At 36.7% G+C, this 24740-nt stretch overlaps 1 protein-coding gene and 2 pseudogenes across 1 annotated transcript; 1 reads left to right on the top strand and 2 right to left on the bottom strand.

Moving 5' to 3' along the window:
* Window positions 1-7460: 7460 nt before the first annotated feature.
* Window positions 7461-8405, bottom strand: LOC144376774 (olfactory receptor 10A3-like). The gene has a single exon (XM_078045050.1). It carries the CDS (start codon window positions 8403-8405, stop codon window positions 7461-7463), a length of 945 nt encoding a protein of 314 aa, XP_077901176.1.
* Window positions 8406-17662: 9257 nt separating this feature from the next.
* Window positions 17663-18610, bottom strand: LOC144376652 (olfactory receptor 10A3-like; annotated as a pseudogene).
* Window positions 18611-23450: 4840 nt separating this feature from the next.
* LOC101976342 (cilia- and flagella-associated protein 97 pseudogene) lies at window positions 23451-24244 on the top strand (annotated as a pseudogene).
* Window positions 24245-24740: the final 496 nt, after the last annotated feature.

The following is a 24740-nucleotide window of genomic DNA, read 5'->3' as shown; positions in this document are numbered from 1 at the left end:
CATTTTGGGTTTGGGGGGAGTGTACTAGGGATTTAATCAGAGGATGATTTATCACTGAGATTTGTCCCCAGTCCTATTTATTTTTTATTGAGTCTCAGGGTCTCACTAAGTTGCTGAGGACTTGACTACATTGCTGAGCCTGGCCTCAAAACTATGGTCTTCCTGTCTCAGCCTCCAGAGGTGCTGGAATTATAGACACGTGCCACCATGCCCAGCTATACTCTACTTTTAAATGTTGAATCATTTTTGCATTTCTTGGATAAATCCCAGTGCCGATGATACATAATATTTTCAACATGCTGCTGAATTTAGGTTGTTAAGTTTTTAAAAAATTATTTATTTTTTAGTTGTAGTTGAACACAATACCTTTATTTCATTAATTTATTTTTTTGTGATGCTGAGGATCGGACCTAAGGGCCTCGCACATGCTAGGCAAGTACTGTACCGCTGAGCCACAATCGCAACCCCAGTTGTTAGGTTTTTTTTTAAAAAAATATTTCTGTATTTAATACTCATAAAGGGTATTAGTCTTAGTTTTCCCCTGTGATGTCTTTGTTTGGCTTTGGTATCAGGGTAATATTGGTCCTGTAAAGTGAGTTGGGAATTGTTCCTTCCTCTTCTACTTCTTGGTAGACTTAGAGAAGGAGTAGTGTCTATTTAAAGTTTTGGTAGAATTTACCAGGGATCCCATAGTTTTCTTTAGAAGAGCCTACTAGTTTGTCAATCTTGTTGATGTTCCCCTTTACTACCTTTAGCTGTTTTAGATTAGATTCTATTTAGTTATTGGTTTTTAAGAATTTAAGTGCAATTCTAGTATCAGTTCTATTGACATTATGAAATACTACCTCTTGCAAGAATTTCACTTTGTAATATATTGTCATTGCAAAAATATTTTATGTGGCAGCTGAGATTGGTGGGAAAGGAAGATGCTAGTGTGTTATTGTTTTGCTTTGTTTCTTTGTTATTAATAATTTGGGGGTTTTTTTAGGTTTACACTACAGTGGAGTGTATTTTGACATATTATACATACATGAAGTGTAACTCCCCATTCTGGTAGTTGTACATGATGTGTAGTTTCACTGGTGGTGTGTTTATATATGAACACTGGAAAGTCATGTCCAATTCATTCCACAGTCTTTCCTTTTCCCATTCTCCCTCTCTTCCCTTCATTATCCTTTGTGTGTTAGCACAAAGGGAAATGAACTTCTATTCTTCCCTTCCTTACCCCTCTTATTGTGTGTTAGCATCTGTATATCAGAAGGAACATTCAGCCTTTGGTTTTCTGGGATTGGCTTATTGTATTTTTGCTTTCAAAAAAATTTATATTTTTAAATTGTAGCTGGACACAATACCTTTATTTTATTTTTTTAATAAGGTGTTGATGATCAAACCCAGTTCCTCACTCATACTAGGCAGTGCTCTGCCACTGAACTACAGCTCCAGCCCCTTGCTTTGTTTTTTTGAGATGGGGTTTCACTATACTATTCTGGCTGGCCTCGAATTTGTGGTCTTCCTGCCTGAGCCACTGAGTAGCTGGGATTACAGGCCTATGCCACCATGCTTGGCTCAAGATGCCAGTTTTAAATGAAAGAAGATGTTTGAGTTCATAAGTAAATTTTTTGTGTTATGGTTTGTATGTGTGTGGGGGGGGTGGTTTAATGTGGTACTGGGGATCCAACCCATGGCCTGCCTCACATGTGCTAGGCAAGCGCTTTACCACTTACGCATGACACCAGTCCTTGTATGGGGTTTTGTTTACTACATAACATAATTCTATGGATTCAGATGGTAACAACCAAGAATTCAAAAAGCTTTTTGTATTTGAAAACTATTAAAAAAAATTCAAAATACATGGTGCTAAAATCAATAGATTAATGAAACAAAATGTCCACACACAGACTCTAGAGATAAACATGCAGGATGTTTACAGGGAATGATTTGGGGATAAACACCCCTGGAAGGAAGGGAAGGGGAGGAGAATATGCAAGACTGAGCAGAGGGGAGTCACTTGAGATAAGGGCCCAACAAAAGCTCAGCAAACCCAAAGGTCACATGGCCCTTCAAAATTGTCCTGCTTTGGGGTACAGTGGCTGGGCCTGTATGCCTGTAGTGACCACTCCTTGGATACAATCTGTCCCTGGAAGAAGGGGAGGCAGGACCCAGATTTGGGGCTATCTCCCACCCACACTCCAGCAGCTGGGCAGGTAAGTTCTTCATTCTGGAGGGGAATCTGGGAGGCACCTCACAGGGTCCACTCCGCAGATCTGAGTGTATATGAAGAACTCAGTGTCTGTTTAAGTGTTGGTCATGAATCCGGGAAATGAAATCTACTTGATAAGTGATGCTGGAAATTAATTGTAACCATGGGGAACACACATGGATTAGACTGTTATCTCATCTTACCCGACATTAATTTAAGATAGATTAAAGAATTGAAAGAAAAAAGAAACAATATACCTAATACTTATCAGCTTGAAGGAGAGGGAAACAGAAGTAAACTTAGATGATACCAATAAAATGATTAATAGACTTGATGACATGAAACAAACATTTTGCATTCAAAATTTTACACAAATTTAAAAGGCAAACAACAAACCTGAGAACATGTTTGCAATAAACACATTGAAAACATTAACATGTATTCATTTATATTTGGTTGGTTCTTTATGTTATCCTATCCTTTCCTCCCCCTTTATTTTTACTCCACCTTCTGCATTTGACAGAAATCATTTGACCTTTGAATTTCTGAGTTTGGATTTTTTCACTTAGCATGATATTCTCCATTACCATCCATTTACTGGCAAATGCCATAATTTTGTTCTTTTTAAAAAAGTGATCCTGCAACTAAAAAAGAAACCCAATACTTAGGTCAAAACTACAATGAGCTACCACTTCACACCCACTAGGATGGCTATTATCAAACAACCAACCAACCAACACCAGCACTACCAAACAAAAAGTGCTATCAAGTATGTGGAGAAATTGGATCCCTCCATGCATAGTAGATGGGAATATGAAATGGTACAGCTACCATGGAAAACATTATGGCAATTCCTCAAAGAATTAAGCAGGTATTCCCATATGATCCAGCAATTCCACTACTGCAGATAGATCTGAAAGCATTAAAAGCAATGACTTGAACAGGTATTTGCATATCAAGGTTCACAGCAACATTATTTATAGTAGCCAAAACGTAGAAGCAACTGCAATGTTTATTGGCAGATGAATGGATAACAAAATATGACATAGAGTGGAATATTATTTATTCATCTATATAGAATGGATTATAATCCAGCTTTAAAAGAAATGAATTCTGACTTATGCTCCGATATGTACAAAACTTGAAAATACTATTATGCTAATGAAATAAACCAAACCCAAAAGGATAGCTTGTATGATTTATCCATTTATCTGAGATCCCTAGTATAGTCACACAAAGACAGTAAGTAGAGAAGTGTGGGTAGAGGGAAGGAGGAGGAGTGATGAATGGGCACAGAGTTTCTCTTTGAGGTGATGAAAAGTTCTGGAGGTGGATGGTGGTGATGGTTACTTAACAAGGGGAAGGTACTTTATGCTGCAGAATCAGACACTTATAAATGGTTAAAGTGGTAAATTCTATGTTAGGTATGTTTACCATGATAAAAGAAAATCCCAGCACATCCACACCAAAATGTGTTCAATCTTGCTTCTAACTTGTGATCCTCCTGCCTCAGACTCCTTAGTTGCTGAGATTACAGGTGTGCACCACCATGCCTGGCCATTAAAATTTTTAAATAAATTTTACAAAAAGAAAGGAATAAAAGATACAAAAGGAAAAATAAGCCCAAAATAAAACATTAAAGCACAGTCCAGGAAGAGGATACTATAGGTGACTAACTTCTTGTGATCCCAGAAGAAAAGCCAGGTTTCCCAGGTTCACCATCAGTAACTGGGAGAGTGAGCACACTCTGAAGAGCAAGTGGTGGAAACCAAAGCAAAGTTAAGATAGAAGTAGAAAGCAAGGGCAGCAGACAATGGATGTGCATTTAAGGCTGTTGGTAAAACTCTAATCTATTTTCTGTTCTTTTCTTGCTCCTGGCACACAGGAAAAACATTTCTTAGCCCCTTGGATTTAGAAGTTGTTACTGCTTCTCCTGCTGTGGCAAGAGGTAGAAGAAGCCTGGTTTTGAGAAGTAGGTGGGCACATTAGATTAGAGTAGCTTGCATTTCTGGGTCCCTGCATCAAGGACAGTTGCTCTAAGGAGTCACTTTAGTCTGTAGAAGACCTTGCCTAAAAGAAGAAAGATTTGGGGCATTTCTGTGCTCAATTTGGGGCTGTTTGTCATAGTAGCATAACCCAGCTTATTCTTACTAATGCAGATGGAGCCTTGCTGAGAGGATCAATAGAATGAGGAGGGGCTTTTTTTAAAAAAAAAAAGAATGAAAACAACCTTCCTAGTTATCATTTCTACCTATCCATTTGTTTTTTTTCCCTGAGAGAAGCCACTTGAATGTCACACTCCCTAGGAGAGGCATTCTTAATTACAGGAAAGGCTTGAAAGTTTTTGTGTACTGAGAATGATCCCAAAGAGATGGAGAAGAGGACTTGCCTGGTCATTCAAATTTAATAGATGACAGCCGGTATGCAATTCCCAACAAAAGAGGAAAGTTTACTTTGCCTAAAGAAGAGAGTCACTTCTTTCTTGGTGTCTTAGTCCATTTTGTGCTTCTATAACAGAATCCCTGACATGGGTAATTCATAAAGAACAGACACTTGTTACATTTCTGGAGGATGAAAGTTCAAGGTCAAGGAGTCCTTATTTTGCTAGGGCCTTCCTGCTGTGCTATCCCACAGTGAATATGACATAGAAAGTGGGAGAAAAAGATCAAGAGAGAAATAGAGTTGAAGAGAATGTACTTCTATGATACTCAAGAAAATAACACATCCTCCCCATATTCTCTGCTTGGTTGGCTCTTTCTGTTTTCTGTTTCTTTTCCTGTCCATCACTCCTCCAGCCTAGTCCTAGAAAGTTGATCAGGCTGAGTGGAGAATGGGTCTCCCTAGGGGCTGGGGTGAGGATAGGTGAAGAGACACAGCGACCTTCCTGTGTCCTTTTCTCTCTCCCTAAGCCTCATCTTAAAATGGACAGATGAGTACCAGGGCTGTCTCTCGCATCCCTAACTCCGGGACTCATGCCTAGGCTCTATGCACATAGGGTGGGGTCTTGCCAGGTACTGCTGCTCCCTGCATGAGCTGCAACTTAGACAGTCTGTTCTAAGGAAATAGGAAAAATGCATAATTAAACAGAATGATAGACAAAATCCTTGACAGAGCTCTCTCTCCTTCTTTCTCTCCCTGTTACCCTCTCCTTGTTTTCCCCTCTCTTTTATATTCTGTTCTTTCATTACAGCTTTCCCTCTATACTCTATAATATCCCTCAAAAGACATTTTCTTATTTACTCCCTTTTTCTCTACTTCATTCTGACTTTTCACACCAGCTGTCTTGGAATGTTGGATCAGACCTCAGGTGAACCAATTCTGTAGAGAAATGAGCTCCATTGTATCCTCAGTACTTGAAACAGTATTTATCCTACCACTGCTACTCAATAAATATTTGCTGAATAAATAAAAAATGAATGAGGGGAAAATAATAATTTAGTCTAGGTTAATTATCATAAACCAAAAGAACAGTATAGATATTTCATGAGTAGAAGTATGAATGGCTTATCCCCAAATAGCAAGTGCAAATTATAAGAAACCCTACATGTAGCAGAATCTGTATGCCTAATCTTAATTAATATCACACTACCAATTTTATTCAAATTATACTTTAGTAGCCATGATAATTTGAATAACATTGAATATTCAATACTAAATCTATATGTTGAAACTTAATTGGAATATATCCTCACTACTTTCCTGATTTGATATGATTGTTATGCTCAAGTTATGTTTTCTTTTCCTTCACAGCTGTGATGCACAATAAACTACAAACAAAATAAAAAGTATTAGCAAGGTGCAATGACACATGCCTGTAATCCTAGTGGCTTGGGAGGCTGAGACAAGAGGAGCACAACTTCAAAGCCAGCCTCAGCAAATTAGCAAGCCTCTGAGCAACTCAGCAATGCCTGTCTATAAATAAAATATAAAGCAGGGAAGGTGCTGGGGCTGGTGCTCAGTGATTAAGTGCCCCTGGGTTCAATGCCTGTTTTTTATATCTATCTATCTATCTATCTATCTATCTAGATAGATAGATAGATAGATAGATAGATAGATAGATAGATAGATAGATAGAACATTAGGACAAAGTATGAAATGTTCCAGATTTTGCACCTGTAAAATTATTCACTCTGAAAAGTTCACAGTGTAAGTCAGGAAATGCAAGGACTCTAGAAAATAGGCATAACTCATGAATCATATTATTTTCCCAAAATAAATAATTAAAAAACCACTAGCTGGACCTGGGTCTGTGACCCAGCGGTAGCCTGACATGTGTGAGGCACTGGGTTTCATTCTCAGCACTGCATATAAATAAATAAAATAAAGGTCTATTACAACTAAAAAACAAAACAAAATTGTTTATAAACAATTTGAGGGCATTTTGACCTACAAAGGAAGATACAAAAAAAGTCTCTAAAGTAGTGGCCACAGTAAAAACAATACTTAATATTGCCACATGAGAATCCAGAAAATATATGCATTGTTGCATAAATATATAAATACCAAGAGAAATACAGTTTTGGATGATCGCAGTATGAGTCCATGAAGTAGAACTCACTTCATCCTGTAAACAATAATTCATTTTCTTACTGACTTTTTGAAAAGATTTTTCTCTCCAGAAAAAAAAATCACATCCATTATTTGTTGGTCTCTTGAGGTTACAGCTGTTAGTGAATTTCAGTGAGCCTTCAGGTCAGTCAGAATTAGTTAAAAAGCATTTAAAGAAGTAACTCTACAATAACAATTAGAATATATAAACAAGGGAAGGGTGTAGAGTACAGTGGTTGTGCACATGCTTAGCATATGCAAGTCTTCCAGTTGGATCTCAACCAGCACACACACACACACACACACACACACACATATACATGTTTATGTGTAAATATCATTCATTCTATCAGAATGACCTTGGAGGAAATGACCATATCAAAATAAAAGCATCAATACATAGAAACCTATTGAACTAGATATTTATTGAAGCATAATCTTAATCACAATAGTCTGATAACAACCTGGATGCCCATAATAGGGAAATGCATGACTAGACTGTTGTATCATGTGCTAAGGAAACTTAGTATCTCTTCAAAACAGATGATAACACTACAGTATTAAAAGAGAAGAGTCTCCTGATACATTTCAAACTCAAGGAATACAACAATGTGAACTCATTAATATCAAGAAATGGAATCTGTTTTCATCATTTATTAAATTCAAACGGAGTTCTGTTGAGTAATAAACAAATATATAGCTTCTCAACAAGTCAAACTGTGTGTAAAACCACTGCTCTCCGCCATAATTTCACCAAAGACCTTTTCATCTCATGGTTTCGCAGGCTGTAGATAAGGGGATTCAGCAGGGGTGTGAGCAATGTGTAAGCCAAAGACATCAGTTTCTTGGTTACTGGTGAGTAGCTAGATTTGGGCTGTAAATAAGTCATACTGGCTGTGCCATAGAAGAGGGTGACTGATGTGACATGAGAGGCACAGGTGGAAAAGGCCTTTTGCCTTCCAGTTGTTGATGGCATCTTCAGGATGGCAACGAGAATTCTAAGATAAGACAAGAGTATCAACAAGAAAGGAAGCAATATAATCAAAATGGTGCCTGTGAAGGCATAGATTTCAAACAAGGAGATATCTGCACATACCAGTTCTAGCACTGCTGGGGTTTCACAAGATATATGATTAATTTCATTGGGGCCACAAAAGGGAAAACTAAATACCCATGTGGCCTGCACAGTAGCCACCATGATCCCAGAGACCCATGAGAACATGACTAATTTCACAAACACCCTCTTGTTCATAATCATGGGGTAGGTCAGAGGACAGCAGATGGCAGCAAATCGGTCATAAGCCATTGCCCCTAGGAGAAAACATTCATTCACACCAAAAAGAAGAATGAAATACATCTGTGCAAAGCAGCCCACAAAAGAAATTGTACTTTTCTCAGTGGTCAGGACCACCAGCATTTCAGGCATGATGGCTGCACTGAAACTCACTTCTACCACAGATAAGTTCTGCAGGAACAGGTACATGGGGATGTGGAGGGTCTGGTCCAGCAAGATGGTGGCTATGATGATGGCATTTCCCATCAGGGTCACCAGATAAATAACCAAGAAAACCCCAAAGATCTCTTCTTGAAGTGCAGGAAAGTCAGAGAAACCCAAGAGGATGAATTCAACCACAGAGCTTTGATTTTGTCTTTTCATTGCAGTACAGAAGCCCTATATTGTTTCTGCAGACATAATCAAAGAATAAAGTCACAGTCCAAAGGCTGAGAATAGCAGCCTGAATTCTGTATAGAAATTCTAGCAGAGGATGAAATGAGGAAAACATGTTCCAAAAAACTGAGGTTGAAACATTTAAAGAAAGGCAAAATACTAACATTAGTGACTATTTCTAATATAAAAGGAAATCTGAAGAATTCTTATTTAGAAATTTGGTCTTAAAAGTGCAATGTGCTATCAAGTTCTATTGCAACTTATACACTATGTAGTTTTAAACTAAACATACTCTAAAGTAAATATAGATATTTTCTAACACTGGTTCTAATCCCATATTATTACCACAGGTATTTTTCATTTTATTCAACTTATGTATATATAAAAATGAAGAGGTAGAAAATATAGTATAAAAGTAGATTAATGGAAAAAAGCTAATCCAAATTTTTATAATAATTCAGTAATATTGAATTTTATGTAAATTTATGTAAATATTCATTAGATTCAAAACCAATAAACTTTGTGTGACATTTAAAGGTGACAACATTCCACAAGAATTCTCAAGGAAGGTTGTATTCAAATGCACCTCTCTCAGAAAACAACACCAGACTATGTGAATAGGCTTCAGGCTTTTTAATTTCTTATTGATTTCTGGCCAATTCTATTTAGGATTTTCTGGGATATGAAACTTTTAGCCCCAGAGATTCAAGATTATTCTTTGTGACCATGATGATTTGAGGACAAACCCACTTTTTAGTCAATCTGGAGTTGCAATTTCAAACTTTCCACTCTTTCCCACTCTTTCTTTCCTTCCCCAGTCTCATCAAGCACCTCATGCACTCATTAATTATTCAACAAGCTCTAATGGATCTACCATTTTCTAGACTCAGCAATATAAGTAATTTGGTACAGACACAATCTCAACAGAAACCTAAGCACACTACCTAAAATAACCTTGACCCTCATTAGTAAGCTACATAAAATAGAACCCATTATTCCTCCAACTCTCTAGCTCTACCCCTTACATATTGCTGTGTATTTTTCATTTTTATCAATTGACATTACATATACATTTATACAAATATCATTCCTACAACAGTATAATCCCTGAGGCAAAGATTTTGTTTGCATTTTAGTATCTACACAATGCCCCCAACAATCCCCAGCTCATTACTCACGTTAAATCAATAATTTTAAAGAAATAAATGGAATATATTAGGAAAATTAGACTCTAAAGAATAGTGTCAAAAGCAAAGGGAAGCCAGTACAGAGCACAATTGGAAAACAAATAGCAAGAAATAACAAGGGCTTTAGACAATTTAAATGGGGGAAAGATTACATGTGGATGGGGAACTGGAGAGGAAACCACAGTCACAGGATGCTATGGGTGGAAGGGGCAGTGGGTGGGAAAAAGGCACAGGGCAGGACACACTTGTTCAAGTCAGAGGTCCCTGATGGCAATGGGACTAGATGGAGCCCACTGTGTCTTCTGTGATGTTCTGAAAACTAGGGGGTATTCAGCAGGGAGATGAGGAAGCCAGCAGGACAGAGAATCCCAGAGAGCTGAAGGTATATGTTGTCTTCAGTGCAGATCTGTAGGGCATGAGCAACAGCAGAAGGCAAATTGCTTCATTCCTGAGTTGGACCATAGTCATATTATCAAAATTCTGTAAAAACCATGAGAGTTATTTGTTTTTTAATAGCAAAAACTCTCTTAAAATTAGTAAAATATACTGTGTAGGACCAAATAATCGAAACTCATCTCTAATGGCAAAATAAAAATACTACTAATAATAATCATCCTAAGCAAAATGTGTACTCAGTTGCAAATATTAGAATTGGATGGGTTTTAAAATGTAAAAATTTAGAGTAGTATTTTAAAACAAAGGAAAATTTTATAAACTGATTTAAATTATGCTTTGAATAAAAGTATATTTAAAAACAGTAAAATAACTATGGATAACAAAATGTAATTGCACAATTCAATATACTTACTAGAGAGAATTTTAATGTTGCCACACAAATAAATCATAAACATCTGAGGTTATAGAAATGCCAATTATTTTTAGCAGATGAATAAAGATTGGATGTATTGGTATAACACAGTGTATATCATGAATATGTGGAATTACTACGTGTCAATTACAAACAAAACATAAATAATAAAGAGCAGCAATAAAACTGTGATGTGGTCACAATTGACCACAAATGCTGTTTCCTCTTTTCATTTGCTCATTACTTTATACAAAGATTTTATGATTGTAATTATGAGCTGCACTTTTCTCTTGAAACAAACAAAAAAAGTAACTGAAGCATCAAACCAGAAAGTCACCTTCAAATATTTCAGCCATGCCTACTCATTCCTGAGCACTGAGACAGAAGTATCACCAGCCTTCATTGAGAACTCCCAATTTAAAAACCACTAACAGACACATGAGCAGAAGCTCCACTGTCTTACCTATTGACTCTGACTCTGTCACTTGCATGCTACTTTATCAGCACTCTCACCACTGGTCAAAAGACCAGTTCATAATTGCAATTTAGTGATTGAGGTGTACTGATTTTTTACCTCCCATGACATAGAATCATGTGTCCCAGAGAATCCCTCCAGAGAGAACTTGGAATGCTTACCACAAACCTTCTCATATAATATGTAGGAGAGCTACAGAGACTTGAACCTGGTCCTTCAGGGAAGAAAGCTCAAGAGAACACATATGGAGTGCCAGCCCTCCATGTGTCCACAGGGATTGAAGGCCTTGTACACATGAGACTCAACTATAATTCGACGTCTCCCAGTAGCAGTTTTGTGAAATCAGAGGGTGAATGAATGTTGTAAACAGGGAAAGAAGGGAGGAGTCCAGGGAGGTGTGAGCAAAAGCAGGTGGCAGGTGAAGATTCAGCTGGACAGATTGCACAATTTGGGCAATGGTGGGAATTAAGTAAAGGCAAGAGGATTGAAGCCTCTGAGATTTAAGTCTGGATGCCCCTGAGCCCTGAACTTGCATATTTTCCAGAAGAAATATAGAGTCACTGACATTTTTGAGAAAAAGTGTCATTACTGTTTATGTCATACACAGAGCTTCTTAACTTAGAGTCAAAAGATCTGGACTTGGAGCACACCACTGAACTTCTCTGCTTCTATTACTTTCTATGTAAAAGAAAAGAATTATTATTAATCCCACAGGGTATATATAAGGATCAGGGACTCTTTGGCTCAGTGTAAAGTGAACAGTGAAGGGGACATGATATCAATTGCAGAGTTCTCTAGTCAGTACCTGAAAATCAGAGAAAATTGACTATTTAATCAAGGAAGGAGCTAGAGCTAGAAAAAAATCTAAGGCTTTGATACATGTTATGGGGATGCTGGCTGGATGCCTACAAAGATTTTGTTTGCTAAGACATCTCTGACCATTCTGACACTGCAACAGTAACCAACCTCTTACAATTAAGAGCAATAAGACAATAGCATAGGTGTGGCATCAGGTTTGCAGAGAAGTAGAAGGGTACTGCAGTCACCTTATATCCTTTATGCCAGGCCTATAAGGGTCCATCACAGCATTGCACAGCTAGGGAAGCACTGAAGGGGACTAAAGAACAAAGGAATTACACCCGTAAAGACCTGCGTGATCTGGTCACCCTGTACCAAAAAGGACAGGAGGAAGTCATGGAATTGAATATGAGGGTATGGATGAGGAGGTTGGTAATGCCACAAGATAAAGAAGAATTTACTGGTCCTGAAAGAAAAGACAGAAAATCTGGCAGCCACAAGGCCTAGGGTTAAGACATACTGAGTGGATATAGAGTGTGAAGGTCCTGGCATCCCACATTAACATTCAACCATGTAACTAGAGACTCAGTTATTGATTTTAGCCAGCCTCTCTCAGCAGCTACTCCCTTGGTGGCATGCTGCCATAAGAACAAAGTAGCCATAGCAGCAGAGAAGAAGGATATCCCTTGGCCCAAACTACATGGTCACCATTTACCAAGACCCCTTCAATTTACTATCTCTTAAAAAATACATCACAAACCATTGAGTAGGCAGTGTAGGACTACAGCCATACACATACTTAAAACCATGCTAGAATTAATGTGATTTCATTTCACTTTGTAATTTTTTTAAACACAAATTTATTCAATTTTATATGAAGGCAAATAACACCAATGCATAATATAAATATTTATATCAATTTTATTATGTAATACTCAACAAAAATAAATTTGATCTAGGTTAACCATCATAAACCCAAAAAACAGTGCACATAGTTCATGTCTAGAAGTATGAATGATCTATCCCCAAAAAACACAGATATTCCACACATCCCTTAATGAAGCAGAATATGTATACCTAATCTAAATAATATCACACAATTAATTTTATTTATATTTTGTTTAAAGTAGTCATGATAATCTGAATATTGAAGATTCCATATTAATTAAACCAAGATTATGTTGAGAGTTAATGAGAATTTTTCTTCACTAATTTCCCACTAGACATGATTGTTATAGTCTTAATGGTTCAATGTTTTCTTTTTCCTCACAATTGTGATGCACAATAAAATGCAGCCAAGATATTAAGTGCTGAAAAACACATGATCCCAATTTTTCCAATAAACCACTTATAGGGCAATGCAATTTTTCTCCAAATTTAACCCCATAGCATCTTCTTTGAAGAGTAAGTGATATACAGTAATCAATAAACACACACACACACAGCTACCACCAAAATGCAAATGGCAACAGCCCAAACAATCATACAAACCAGATTGGGATGTATAATTGTATCATTAACAAAAGCTATCAAGTTATGAAAGCTGGAACAACAAATCAAGAAACAGAGAAAGAAATATATATATGTATATTTTTTTACACAAAAGTTGCTGCTCTTCTGAACTCACATGTGTGATTGCCTGTAAATTCAGGAGTCACCTAGAAACTATGAACAACAACCCTACTTCCAACTCTAAGAGAATTCTCAAGCTGCCCCTCCATCTCAAGCTGCCCCATCACCCATCATGGAAAGGTGAACTGGGCGACCTCAGGAATACAAGTTCCTCCCAAGAGGAGTTCAAGAAGTTTGAAAAAATTACTTGGTGAGTATATTACAGGAGGATCAAACATTAGAGGATCTCTAAGACCCAGAACGTGCTCTTAACTCTGAGATATGGAAACTCCATGATAAACACATCATTTTTCATATCACAGAAATGGAATATCTCCTTTACTTGGCCACACCAGTGTCCCAAGAGATACTCTGTATCTTTGCATGTGACTGGTCAGACCTCTTTATGGAGACTTACATGTCCAGAGGGCTGAATCAACACAGGGACACTCAGGAAGGCAGCTGAGGAAACAAACCCTGCCCCCTCCACTAGCCCTCAGCTGTGAAGCACTGGAAGGGCTTCCTCCTGAGGACTGCTCTGCTACCAGTTCTCCTTGATTATTGCTGTGACTATGCCAGACCCTGCTCCAAGGGCCAAGACTTGAAGCTAACATCTTAACTCAGACTGCTCTCTTCTTATTCATGAAGAAAGTATTTGATACGTACCAACTCTCTCCCAGGCACTGTGTTAGGCAGGTGGGACACAGTGGTGGACAGATTCTTTTAGTCACTGTTATCAGTGACTTCACTGTCTACTTATCAAATGAAACTTCCAGCATTACACAGATCACATTTAAATGCTTGAGAAAGACTCAAGATATAAGTGTCCTAAAAGGACCAGAGGGAGCATTTTGATCTACAAACTGTACATGCTATTTAAAAAGGCACTTATAAATATAGGACTACAAATCCCACATCAAAACTTACGTGCTGTTTCTTTCTTCTACTGTTCTCCTCTATTTCCCACTGTTAAGGATGGGTGGAGACAGGTAAAACTCTAGATGTGAGGAAAATGGTCTGCAATCAGAATGAATTTTTTTTTAAAAAAAAAGCAGTTTTTTGTGCCATAAATACTAACTATATACCATTAGTAAATTCAGGCTTATACCTGCACTTTATCCTGCTCGGCTAATGGGGCCTTCACCTTCCCCACCTTCTATCACATGGAAATTACCTCTGTTTATTATCCCAGCAACCAGTACAAGGTACATTTAGGGAACGAAAAAGTGTATTCTGCTTCATAAAATAAAATTAAGATAAAAAGGTATGGAGTAAGGTCCAGATTTCAGAGATAACATGAAATGGGTAGTTGAGAGCAGATCATAGAAAGACACCTTCAGCAGATGACATTTTAAGGAGATGTGAAGAAACAGCAAGAATTATCCAGCTGAAACAGCAAGTTACAAACATACCAGACAGCGAAAAAGGCATGACTTGACAGCTCCAGGCCAGATGGAGGTGACTCAATTCAAAGCAGAATTTTCATCAGAAAACATAAGCAAGTGTATGAGTGGACACTAAACACCAATTAAAATATTTCAACAGATAGTTATTACAGGCTTACATTTTAAAGTTCACTTTCTTGTGTATGTCAACTTCAAAACCAGCAGAAAGTGATTTCAAGAATACATCTCACTAACTGGCATGAGATTCAAGTTAATGAAGGTTAGTTAGCTAACCTTCAGAATGGGAGGAAAATTCAAGTTAATGTTAAATTAGTTAATGGTTGGTATTAAGAGTAGAAACATAAAATAAGTCCTTCTGTCAAATTTATGTAGAAGAAGAGACAAGTAAGCCCATATAGCTTCACTCATCGTATTCCTTTTTTTAAAAAAAAAACTCATCTGATTCTTGACACAATTGCCCAAAACCTATGTTGAAGAAATGATAAGCCTTTATAACAAACAGTGCTTGAAAAACAATATCCACATGTGAAGGTTCAATCTGGATCCCTCTTTCTCACCCTACATAAATCAATTCAAATTGGATCAAAGACCTAGAAATAAGACCAGAAGTCATGCAACTGCTAGAAGAGGACATAGGAGAGACTCTAACCTATAGGTGCAGGCAACAAGGACTCCTAGAGCTCAGGAAGTAATGCCAAGACTCAAGAAAAGGAATGACACCAAACAAAAAAGTTACACAACAAAGGAAACAACAGCAGGAAGAAAACCCTTCAGAATGGGAGGAAAAAATCTTTGCCAACTCTTCTGACAGAGGATTAATAGCCAGAATATATAAAGAACTCAAAAGACTCAACACCATTCAAGGAAGTAACCAATTCAGTAAGTGGGCAAATGAACCTAACAGACACTCCTCCAGAGAAGAATAAATGGCAATTGTATGAAAAGTGTTCAATATCTTTACACATAAGGGAAATGCAAATCAAAACTATGCTGAGATTCCATCTCAACAGAAATAACAATGTTTGCAAAGATGTGAGAAAAAGGAACCCTTATCCACTGTCGGTGGGAAAAGTAAATTAGTACAGGCACTATGGAAATTGTATGGAAGTTCCTCCAAAAACTAAACAGGTAATACTGTAATATCCAGCTATACCACTTCTTGGTATCTATCCAAAAGAATTACAGACAGCATATTTTAGATACATGCTTTCCCATGTTTATAGCAGCACAATTCACAGTAGCCAAATTGTAGAACCAGTCTAGGTGTATATCAATAGATAACAGGTAAAGAAAATGGGATATATATATACACAATGGAGTTTTATTTAACCATCAGAAAGGAAGAAATTATCTCCTGGCTGAAAGAGGTCTTACAGTTAACTGTATTTTCCTCAAAGTATTGATTCACTCATAATATAAACATATTAATTCAGTATATAAGTGAAAAAATGAAAAAAGAATAAAGATTAAAATAAAATCATGTATTTTTAAGTTGTGCATTGTACTTAGATTTGGGCATTTGAATATTTTATTTCCTCAAAGGCAGTATTTGATCACTCTCTATATATAAACAATGAGGAAACTTTAGGTCACAAAAATACAATGAAAGAATTTGCTAATGCCAATCAAATGCCCTCATGAAAAGAACATTGGACAGCATTCAAATGTAATTCAAACTTGTGTTTATTTTCAGATGAAATTATTTTACTGCAAATCCAATTCATTTTATACCTCCAATTTTTACTTTTGGCAGAAGTACTGATAAACTTAAAAACGGTCTTTTAACAATGGAATAATCTTTTACACCTTTATTACCATTCCTGGAGCAGGAATTAAGTAACACTACTTCAGGGTGAAAGAATAATCTTAGAGAATAGTATGGTGTTAAAACACATGTGGTACTTGTAAACAGGTACCTTACTATTCTCTGAGAATAGAAAAACATCAAAGAATGAAACTTTCACATTTTACAACTGTGAAAATATTACCCCTGAAAAGTTCACACCATAAGTCATGTGATGTAAGGGCCATAGAAAATAGGAATATTTCTTTAATCATATTATTTTCCCAAAATAAGTTGTAAAAAATCATTTATTGTTCACAGATAAATTTGAGGTCAATTTGACCTATGAAGGAAAATTCAAAGTACTCTGAAATAATGGTCATAAGTGAAAACAATACTTAATATAGCCACATGAGTATCCAGAAAATATATGCATCATTTTGTAAATATATGTAAAAAACACCAAGAGAAATACAATTTTGGTATATCCCACTGTGAGAAGTAGAGCTCATTTGAGGTTGAAAATAATAATTTATTTTCTGATTCATTGAAAAGATTTTCTATCCAGAAAAAAAAAATCACACACACTATTGATTGGTCTCTTGAGGCTGTAGCTGTTACTGAATCTCAGTGAGCCTTCAGGTCAGTTTGAACTAGTTACAAGAATACAAGGAAGTAACTCTACAATAGCAATTAAAGTATATTAAAAAGTGCAGGGCATGTGGCACAGTGATTGAGCACATGCTTAGCATATGCAAGGCCTTCGATAAGATTTCAACCAATACACACACAACACACACAGACACACATACACACACACAAGTGTAAATAACATTCATTCTAATAGAATGACTTTGAGGAAATGACCACATCAAAATAAAAGCATCGATACATAGAAACCTATTGAACCTAGATATTTATTGAAGCATCACCTTAATCACATTAGTCTGATAATGACCTGTATGCTGATAATAGGGAAATACATGACTAGACTGTTAGTATCCCTTAAAAACAATGACAACACCATATATTAAAAGAGAAGAATCTCCTGATACATTTCAAACTCAAGGAATTCAATACTGTGAACACATTAATATCAAGAAATGGAATCCGTTTTCATCATTTATTAAGTTCAAATAGAGTTTTCTTGAGGAAGGAGCAAATCTCACATGGTTTCTCAACAAGTCAAACTATGTAAAACCACTGCTCTCCACCATAATTTTACCATAGCCCTTTTCATCTCATTGTTTCGCAGGCTGTAGATTAGTGGATTCAGCAGGGGTGTGAGCAATGTGTAAACCAATGACATCAGTTTCTTGGTTACTGGTGAGTAGCTGGATTTAAGCTGTAAATAAGTAACTGGCTGTGCCATAGAAGAGGGTGACTGATGTGACATGAGAGGCACAGGTGGAAAGCCCTTTTGTCTCCAAGTTGTTGATGGCATCTTCAGGATGGCAAAGAGAATTCGAAGGTAAGACAAGAGTATCAACAAGAAAGGAACCAAAACAATCAAAATGGTGCCAGTGAAGGCATAGATTTCAAACAAGAAGGTATCTGCACATACCAGTTCCAGCACTGCTGGGGTTTCACAAGATATATAATTAATTTCATTGGGGCCACAAAAGGGAAAACTAAATACCCATGTGGCCTGCACAGTAGCCACCATGATCCCAGAGACCCATGAGAACATGACTAATTTCACAAACACCCTCTTGTTCATAATCATGGGGTAGGTCAGAGGACAGCAGATGGCAGCAAAATGGTCATAAGCCATTGCCCCCAGGAGAAAACACTCAGTCCCCCCAAAAAGAAGAATGAAATACATCTGTGCAAAACAGCCAGCAAAAGAAATTGTAGTTCTCTTGGTGGTCAAGACCATTAGCATTTCAGGCATGATGGCTGCACTGAAACTCACTTCGACTACAGATAAATTCTGCAGGAACAGGTACATGGGGATGTGGAGGGTCTGATCCAGAAAGATGGCAGCTATCATGATGGCATTTCCCATCAGGGTCATCGGATAAATTACCAAGAAAACACCAAAGATCTGTTCTTGGAGTTTAGGAGAATCAGAGAAGCCCAAGAGTATGAATTCAACCACAGAGCTTTGATTTTGTGTTTTCATTGCAGTACAAAAGCCCTATATTGTTTCTGTAGACATGATCAAAGAATAAAGTCACAGTCCAGAGGCTAAGAGTAGAAACCTGCATTCAGCATGGAAATTCTGTCAGAGGATGAAAAGAGGAACCCATGTTCCAAAAAACTTAAGTTGGAATACTTGGAGAATGGCAAAATACTAAGATTAACAATATTAGTCAATCTGTCAAATATAAAGTAAAAGTGAACAATTCTTAAAAATCTGGTCTTAAAAGTTCAAAATGCTATCAAGTTTCTATTACAACTTGTATGCTATGTAGTTTTAAGGTAAACATACCCTTAAAGTATATAGATATTTTCTAATACAAGTTCTAATCCCATATTACCACAGATATCCTTCTCTTTATTCAATTGTTGTAAATATAACAATGAAAACTACAGAAAATAAAATGTGATAAAGTAGACAAATAGGAAAAAGCTAATCCAAATTGTTTACAGTAATTCAGTGATAGTGAATTTTATGTAAATCTACTTAAATATTCATTGGATTCAAGACAAATAGAACTTTATGTGATATTGATGGTTTGACAATATTCCACAAGAATACTCATGGAGGGTTGTATTTTAAATGTACCTGTTTCAGGTAACACCTCTAGACTATGAAAATTGGTTTTGAGCTTATTAACTTCTTATTAATGTCTGGCCAAATCTATTGGGGTTTACTGGGATGTGAAATTTTTAGCCCCAAAGATCCAAGACTCAACCTTGTGACCATTATGATTTAAGGACAAGCCCACTTTTTGGTCATTCTGGGACTACAATTTCAAACTTTCCACTCTTTGCCACTCTTTCTCTCTCTTTCCTTCCCCAGTCTCATCAAGCACCTCATGGACTCATGAATTATTCAACAAGCTCTGATGGACCTACCATTTTCTAAACTCTGCAATATAAGGAATTCAGCATAGACCAAATCTCAATAGAATCCGTAAGCACACTACCTAAAATAACTGTGAACCTCACCACAAGGCTTCATAAAATAGTACCCCATTATGCCCCCAAACTCTCTAGCTCGATTTTTATCAATTGAAATTATATACACATTTATACAAATATCATTCCCACAACCGTATAATCCCTGAGGCAAAGATTTTGTTTGCATTTTAGTATCTACACAATGCCCCCAACAATCCCCAGATCATTACATGTTAAAATAATAACTTTAAAGAAATAAATGGAATATATCAGAAAAATTAAACTCTAAAAAATACTGTCTAAAAGCGAAGGGAAGCCAGTACAGAGCACAATTGGAAAACAAACTGCAAGTAATAACAAGGGCTTTAGACAATTTAAGTAAGAGAAAGATTACATGTGGACAGGGAGCTTGAGAAGACAACCACAGTCACTGAATGCTGTGGGTGGAAGGGCTGGTAAGTGGGAGGAAAAAGGCACAGGGAAGGACATACTTGCTCAAGTCAGAGGTCCCTGATGGCAATGGTACTAGATGGAGCCCACTGTGTCTTCTGTGATGTTCTGAAAACCAGGGGATAGTCAGCAGGGAGATGAGGAAGCCAGCAGGACAGAGAATCCCAGGGAGCTGAAGGTATATGTTGTCTTCAGTGCAGATCTGTAGGGCATGAGCAACAGCAGAAGGCAAATTGCTTCATTCCTGAGTTGGACCATACACATATTATCCAAAGCCTATATAATCCATTATAATTATATGTTTTTTTCAATAGCAAAACTTTCTTAAAATTAAAAAATATACTTTGTAGGACAAAATAATTAAAACTCATTTCAAATGGCTATAATAATAAATAAATGAAATGTGTACTGAGTTCCAGGTGTTAGAAACTGGATAGGTTTTAAAATTTACAAAATTTGGAGTATTGTTTTAAAATAGGAAACATTTATAATGCTGATTAAAACATGTTTTGAATAAAATTATGTTTAAAAACCCAGTATGATAACTATAGTTGACAACAGCTAACTGCACAATTCAAAAACTTGTTGAAGAGGATTTTAAATGTTGCACACAAAGAAATGATAAACATCTGAGGTTATAGAAATGACAATTACATTTATCTGATCATTAAGATTGTGTGCATACATTGGAATGGCACGGAATATATCATGAATATGTGCAATTACCATGTGTCAATTACAAACAAAACCTATACTTAAAGAACAAAACAAAACTATGATATGGTCACAATTGACCACAAATGCTGCTCCCTCTTTTCATTTGCTCATTATTATATCCAAATTCTTCATGATTGTAATTATGAGATGCACTTTTTCTGAAGAAAATAAAAAGGAAACTGACAAAACATCAAACTAAAACATCTGATTCAAATATTTCAGTCATGCCTACTGGTCCCTGAGCACTGAGGCATGTCTTCAACAGCATCACCAGCTTTTACTGAGAACACTCAATGAAAAAAACCACTAACAGTCACACAAGTAGAAGCCGCACTGTCTTACCTATTGACATTGACTGTGACGTTTACATGCTACTTTATCATCACTCTCACCACTTATTAAAATACACCTGCTTGTAAATGCAATTTAGTGATTGAGTGCACTGATTTTTAACCCCCTATGACATAGAATCATGTGCCCCAGAGAATCCCTCTGGAGAGAACTTTGAATGCTTCCCACAGAACTTCTCATATTTTGTATGAGAGCTACAGAGACTTGAATCAGGTCCCTCAGGGAAGAATGCTCAAGAGAACACACATGAAAATATTATCTTACTGAGAAGGAAAATGAAAAACATGGAATGCCAGTTCTCAATGTGTCCATGAGGACTGAAGGCCTTGTACACAGAAGCTCAACTTCAATGTGACATCTCCCAGTAGGATTTTTGTGAAATCAGAGGGTGAATGAATGTTGTAGACAGGGAAAGAAGGGAGGAGTCAGGGGAGGTGTGAGCAAAGGCAGGGGGCAGATGAAGAATTCAACTGGACACAATGCACAGTTTGGGCAATGGTGGGAATTAAGTAAAGGCAAGAAGATTGAAGCTTCTGGGATTTAAGTCTGGTTGCTCCTGAGCCCCGAACTTGCATATTTTCCATAAGAAATATAGAGCCACTGATATTTTTGAGAGAAGGCATCATTACAGTTGATTTCATGCATAGAGCTTCTTGACTAGAGTAAAAAGATCTGGACTGGTTTACAGGACTTGGAGCACATCACTGAACTTCTCTGCCTTCTTTACTTTCTATGTAAAAGGAAAACATTGTTATTATTCTCCCAATGTATACATGAGGATCGGGGACTCTGGGCTTGGAATAAAGTGGCTAGGGCATTGAAGAAAACCACGTGCTGTGTTTCAGAAGAATACAGGGCTGGATGAACCTACAGACAATGTGCCTGGACCAATGTTCTCCCTTTCTATTTCTCCTCTCTGATTTCTAGGAGAAGCATCCCTCTCAAGACTGTTCTCTCCTCCTTGGAGCAATAAGGCTACCAATAACACTTACAGATACATTCTCTTTAATCTGTGTCCAGTAAGAAACATAACACTAACCTAAGAGAAGGGGTTTTCATTTACAGAATCCAATCCAAGGACCCTTCTCAAGTGACTCATTATAGTCATTCTCCAGGAGAAGGGCCCGCTGTGTGTAGTGTGCTTTCCTTATTCACACTCCAAACAATCCTACAGGGCCCTCTGATGGACCAACATGTTATATGTCCAGATGCCATTGACTATATCACAGGTGGTATATGATTTGTGAGAAGTCATAGTCATGTAGACAATCACCATGTTTTTGCCTGTATTTTACATTTCCTTGAAAAGTGTGTGAAGAAAATGTCAGACACATGTTGAGATGATAAAAGGTCATAATATTCATATTTATCACTAATTCAGAGCTTTTATATCATTGATACATAAGTAGTACAAATATAGAGACTGTACCTCAGAATACTTGAAGTTTAAGAAAGTAAATACATAGCAAAGAAATATATATGGGAAGATTTAACCAATATTATTTTATTTAATAAATGATGAGATTAAACATGGGATAAAAAGAACACATTTTATATCCTTCAGAGTACATTTCATCCCAAAAAATCTATGGAAACTTTACAAAATCTGACTTCTTTTTTCCAAAAGAAAATCTCAATAAATTTCAAAATCTTATTCATAGAAACAGCATTCCTTGCAATCAAACTGAAAAAGAATAAAAAAGTAATAATAAAAACTTTCTACACCGCAGCATTCCTGCCACCTACCCTGCCATTGGGGCTCAGTTTCCCTCCCAAGAGACAGGCAGCCATAAGCACTTGGGAGATATTTTACCATCATGGATTGCTTTAGAGATACATCAGAAGGTGGCATAGACCATTCTTGCTTTGACAGTGTCTTTGAAAAAGTAAAGAAATATGAAAGTAAATTACTTTTGACAAGTAAAGTGATAATCCTGAAGAGAGAATAAATAAGGATATAAAAAAGAGAAATCTGAAGTTTGGAGTTCAAAAAAAGAGAGAGAATATTATCTTACTGAGAAGGAAAATGAAAAAAAGCAAAAATTTCTCCAGATGAACACCTTGTAGAGAATCGTATTATGCAAACCATTTCTTCAGGATCAAAAAAAAACATTATGTGATGCTGCAAAAGGAACTAAAACACACTTGCCCATTCCAAATAGAATTCCAAAAACTGTAAAATAAGGAGAGGAGAATTACTATACAGATGGACAGGAAAACAGTGATGATGGACACAAACATCATAAGAGGTCCAAGTCAGCTAAACCATCTAATAACTCCAAATACAAGCATGAGTAAAAAGAATTTCAAGGTTAGTTCCTCTCTCTCTTCTTCTTTGTCTTTGCCTTCCTCCTCTTGAAGTTCAGACTGTTCAGATGATGTCTCTGATAACTGCTTTATCAACTCCAGATATCAGCCCTGTTCCATCTTTTGAGTTAAATACACCAAATGACCAAAAAGTCAAAGTTAAAAGGCAAGAAAATGTGAGTCAAGAGGTAGATGAAGATGTTGAGGTTTTAAAAATTGATTCAAGGTATCTGAAAGCAGCCAAGAAAGTGAAAGAAAAACTTTGGCCTGCTGTTGTCCCAACGTCATCAGTGTTCAATTGTAATCTAGACCACAAAGTCTTACATGTCACAATGAACCTGCATCATCTTTGAAAAGCTTTTCTGCAATTAAATAAAAAGGGACCACAAAAACTTCACTTTGATCAACCCTCAGTAGTACCTAGGAAAAATTACTCTTTCACAAGAGAAGAGGTGAGACAGATTGATCAGGAAAATCAGAGACTTTTGAAAGAACTGTCAAGGCAGGCTGAAAAGTCAGAAAGCAAAAGTACAATCCCCATTGATCATCCTTTTAAGTTATGTTGTAGTGCTCTCAATAGCCAGAAGGAGCAACAAAAGTTTGAAAGAGAAAATGTGGCTTTATTGAAAAAACTTGAAACTATGAAGCCAGCAATGGGTATGAAATACTCAGAACAGCTAATGGACTACCATTGTAATATGGGATCATCTCCTTCTAAGGTCACCGTCCTCCAGAAGACTAAGAACATGCATTTGGCCAATGCATCCTATTAAGAGAAGTTTCCAGGACATCCAGTGCTAACAGCAGTGTCAGTTGTAAGACTGAGCAATTAGTTTTTGACACACCCAGTGGCCTATTGCTATGACTTAAACCCCATGTGTGCACTGCTTAATTATAAAACATTATTACTTTAAACATCATTCATCCAATTTTTCTTTTTCTTTTTTAAATTTTTTCATTTATTTTAGTTAGTTATATATGATAGCATAATGCATTTTGATTCATTGTACACAACTGCAGCACAACTTTTCATTTCTCTGGCTGTACATGATGTAGCGTCGCACTAAATGTGCAGTCATACATGTATATAAGTTAATGATGTTCATCTCATTTCGCCATCTTTCCTGCTCCCATACCCCTTCCCTTCCCCTCCCTATTCATCCAATTTTATTGACATATTTTTGTTATATTACTATATTTCACTATGTTAATATCTAAAATATTTTTCCAGCAATTTAAAGTATATAACAGTGAGTTAATTTATTGTTTGTGATTCAATGAAAAATTGTTGTCAAAAGACAACAATTTAATGTAAAAACAGTATTTACTATGAGTGTGAATTTATATAAAATGTGTGTGGA

This window comes from Ictidomys tridecemlineatus, chromosome 4 (assembly GCF_052094955.1).
Source record: "Ictidomys tridecemlineatus isolate mIctTri1 chromosome 4, mIctTri1.hap1, whole genome shotgun sequence".
NCBI classification, from domain to species: domain Eukaryota; kingdom Metazoa; phylum Chordata; class Mammalia; order Rodentia; family Sciuridae; genus Ictidomys; species Ictidomys tridecemlineatus.
The sequence above is the reverse complement of the archived record's forward strand: the minus strand, read 5'-3'. Positions and strand labels throughout refer to the sequence as shown.

Bases quoted from the DNA above. Each gene is read 5' to 3' on its own strand.
- LOC144376774 (XM_078045050.1), bottom strand. From the start codon at position 8,405: ATGAAAAGACAAAATCAAAGCTCTGTGGTTGAATTCATCCTCTTGGGT.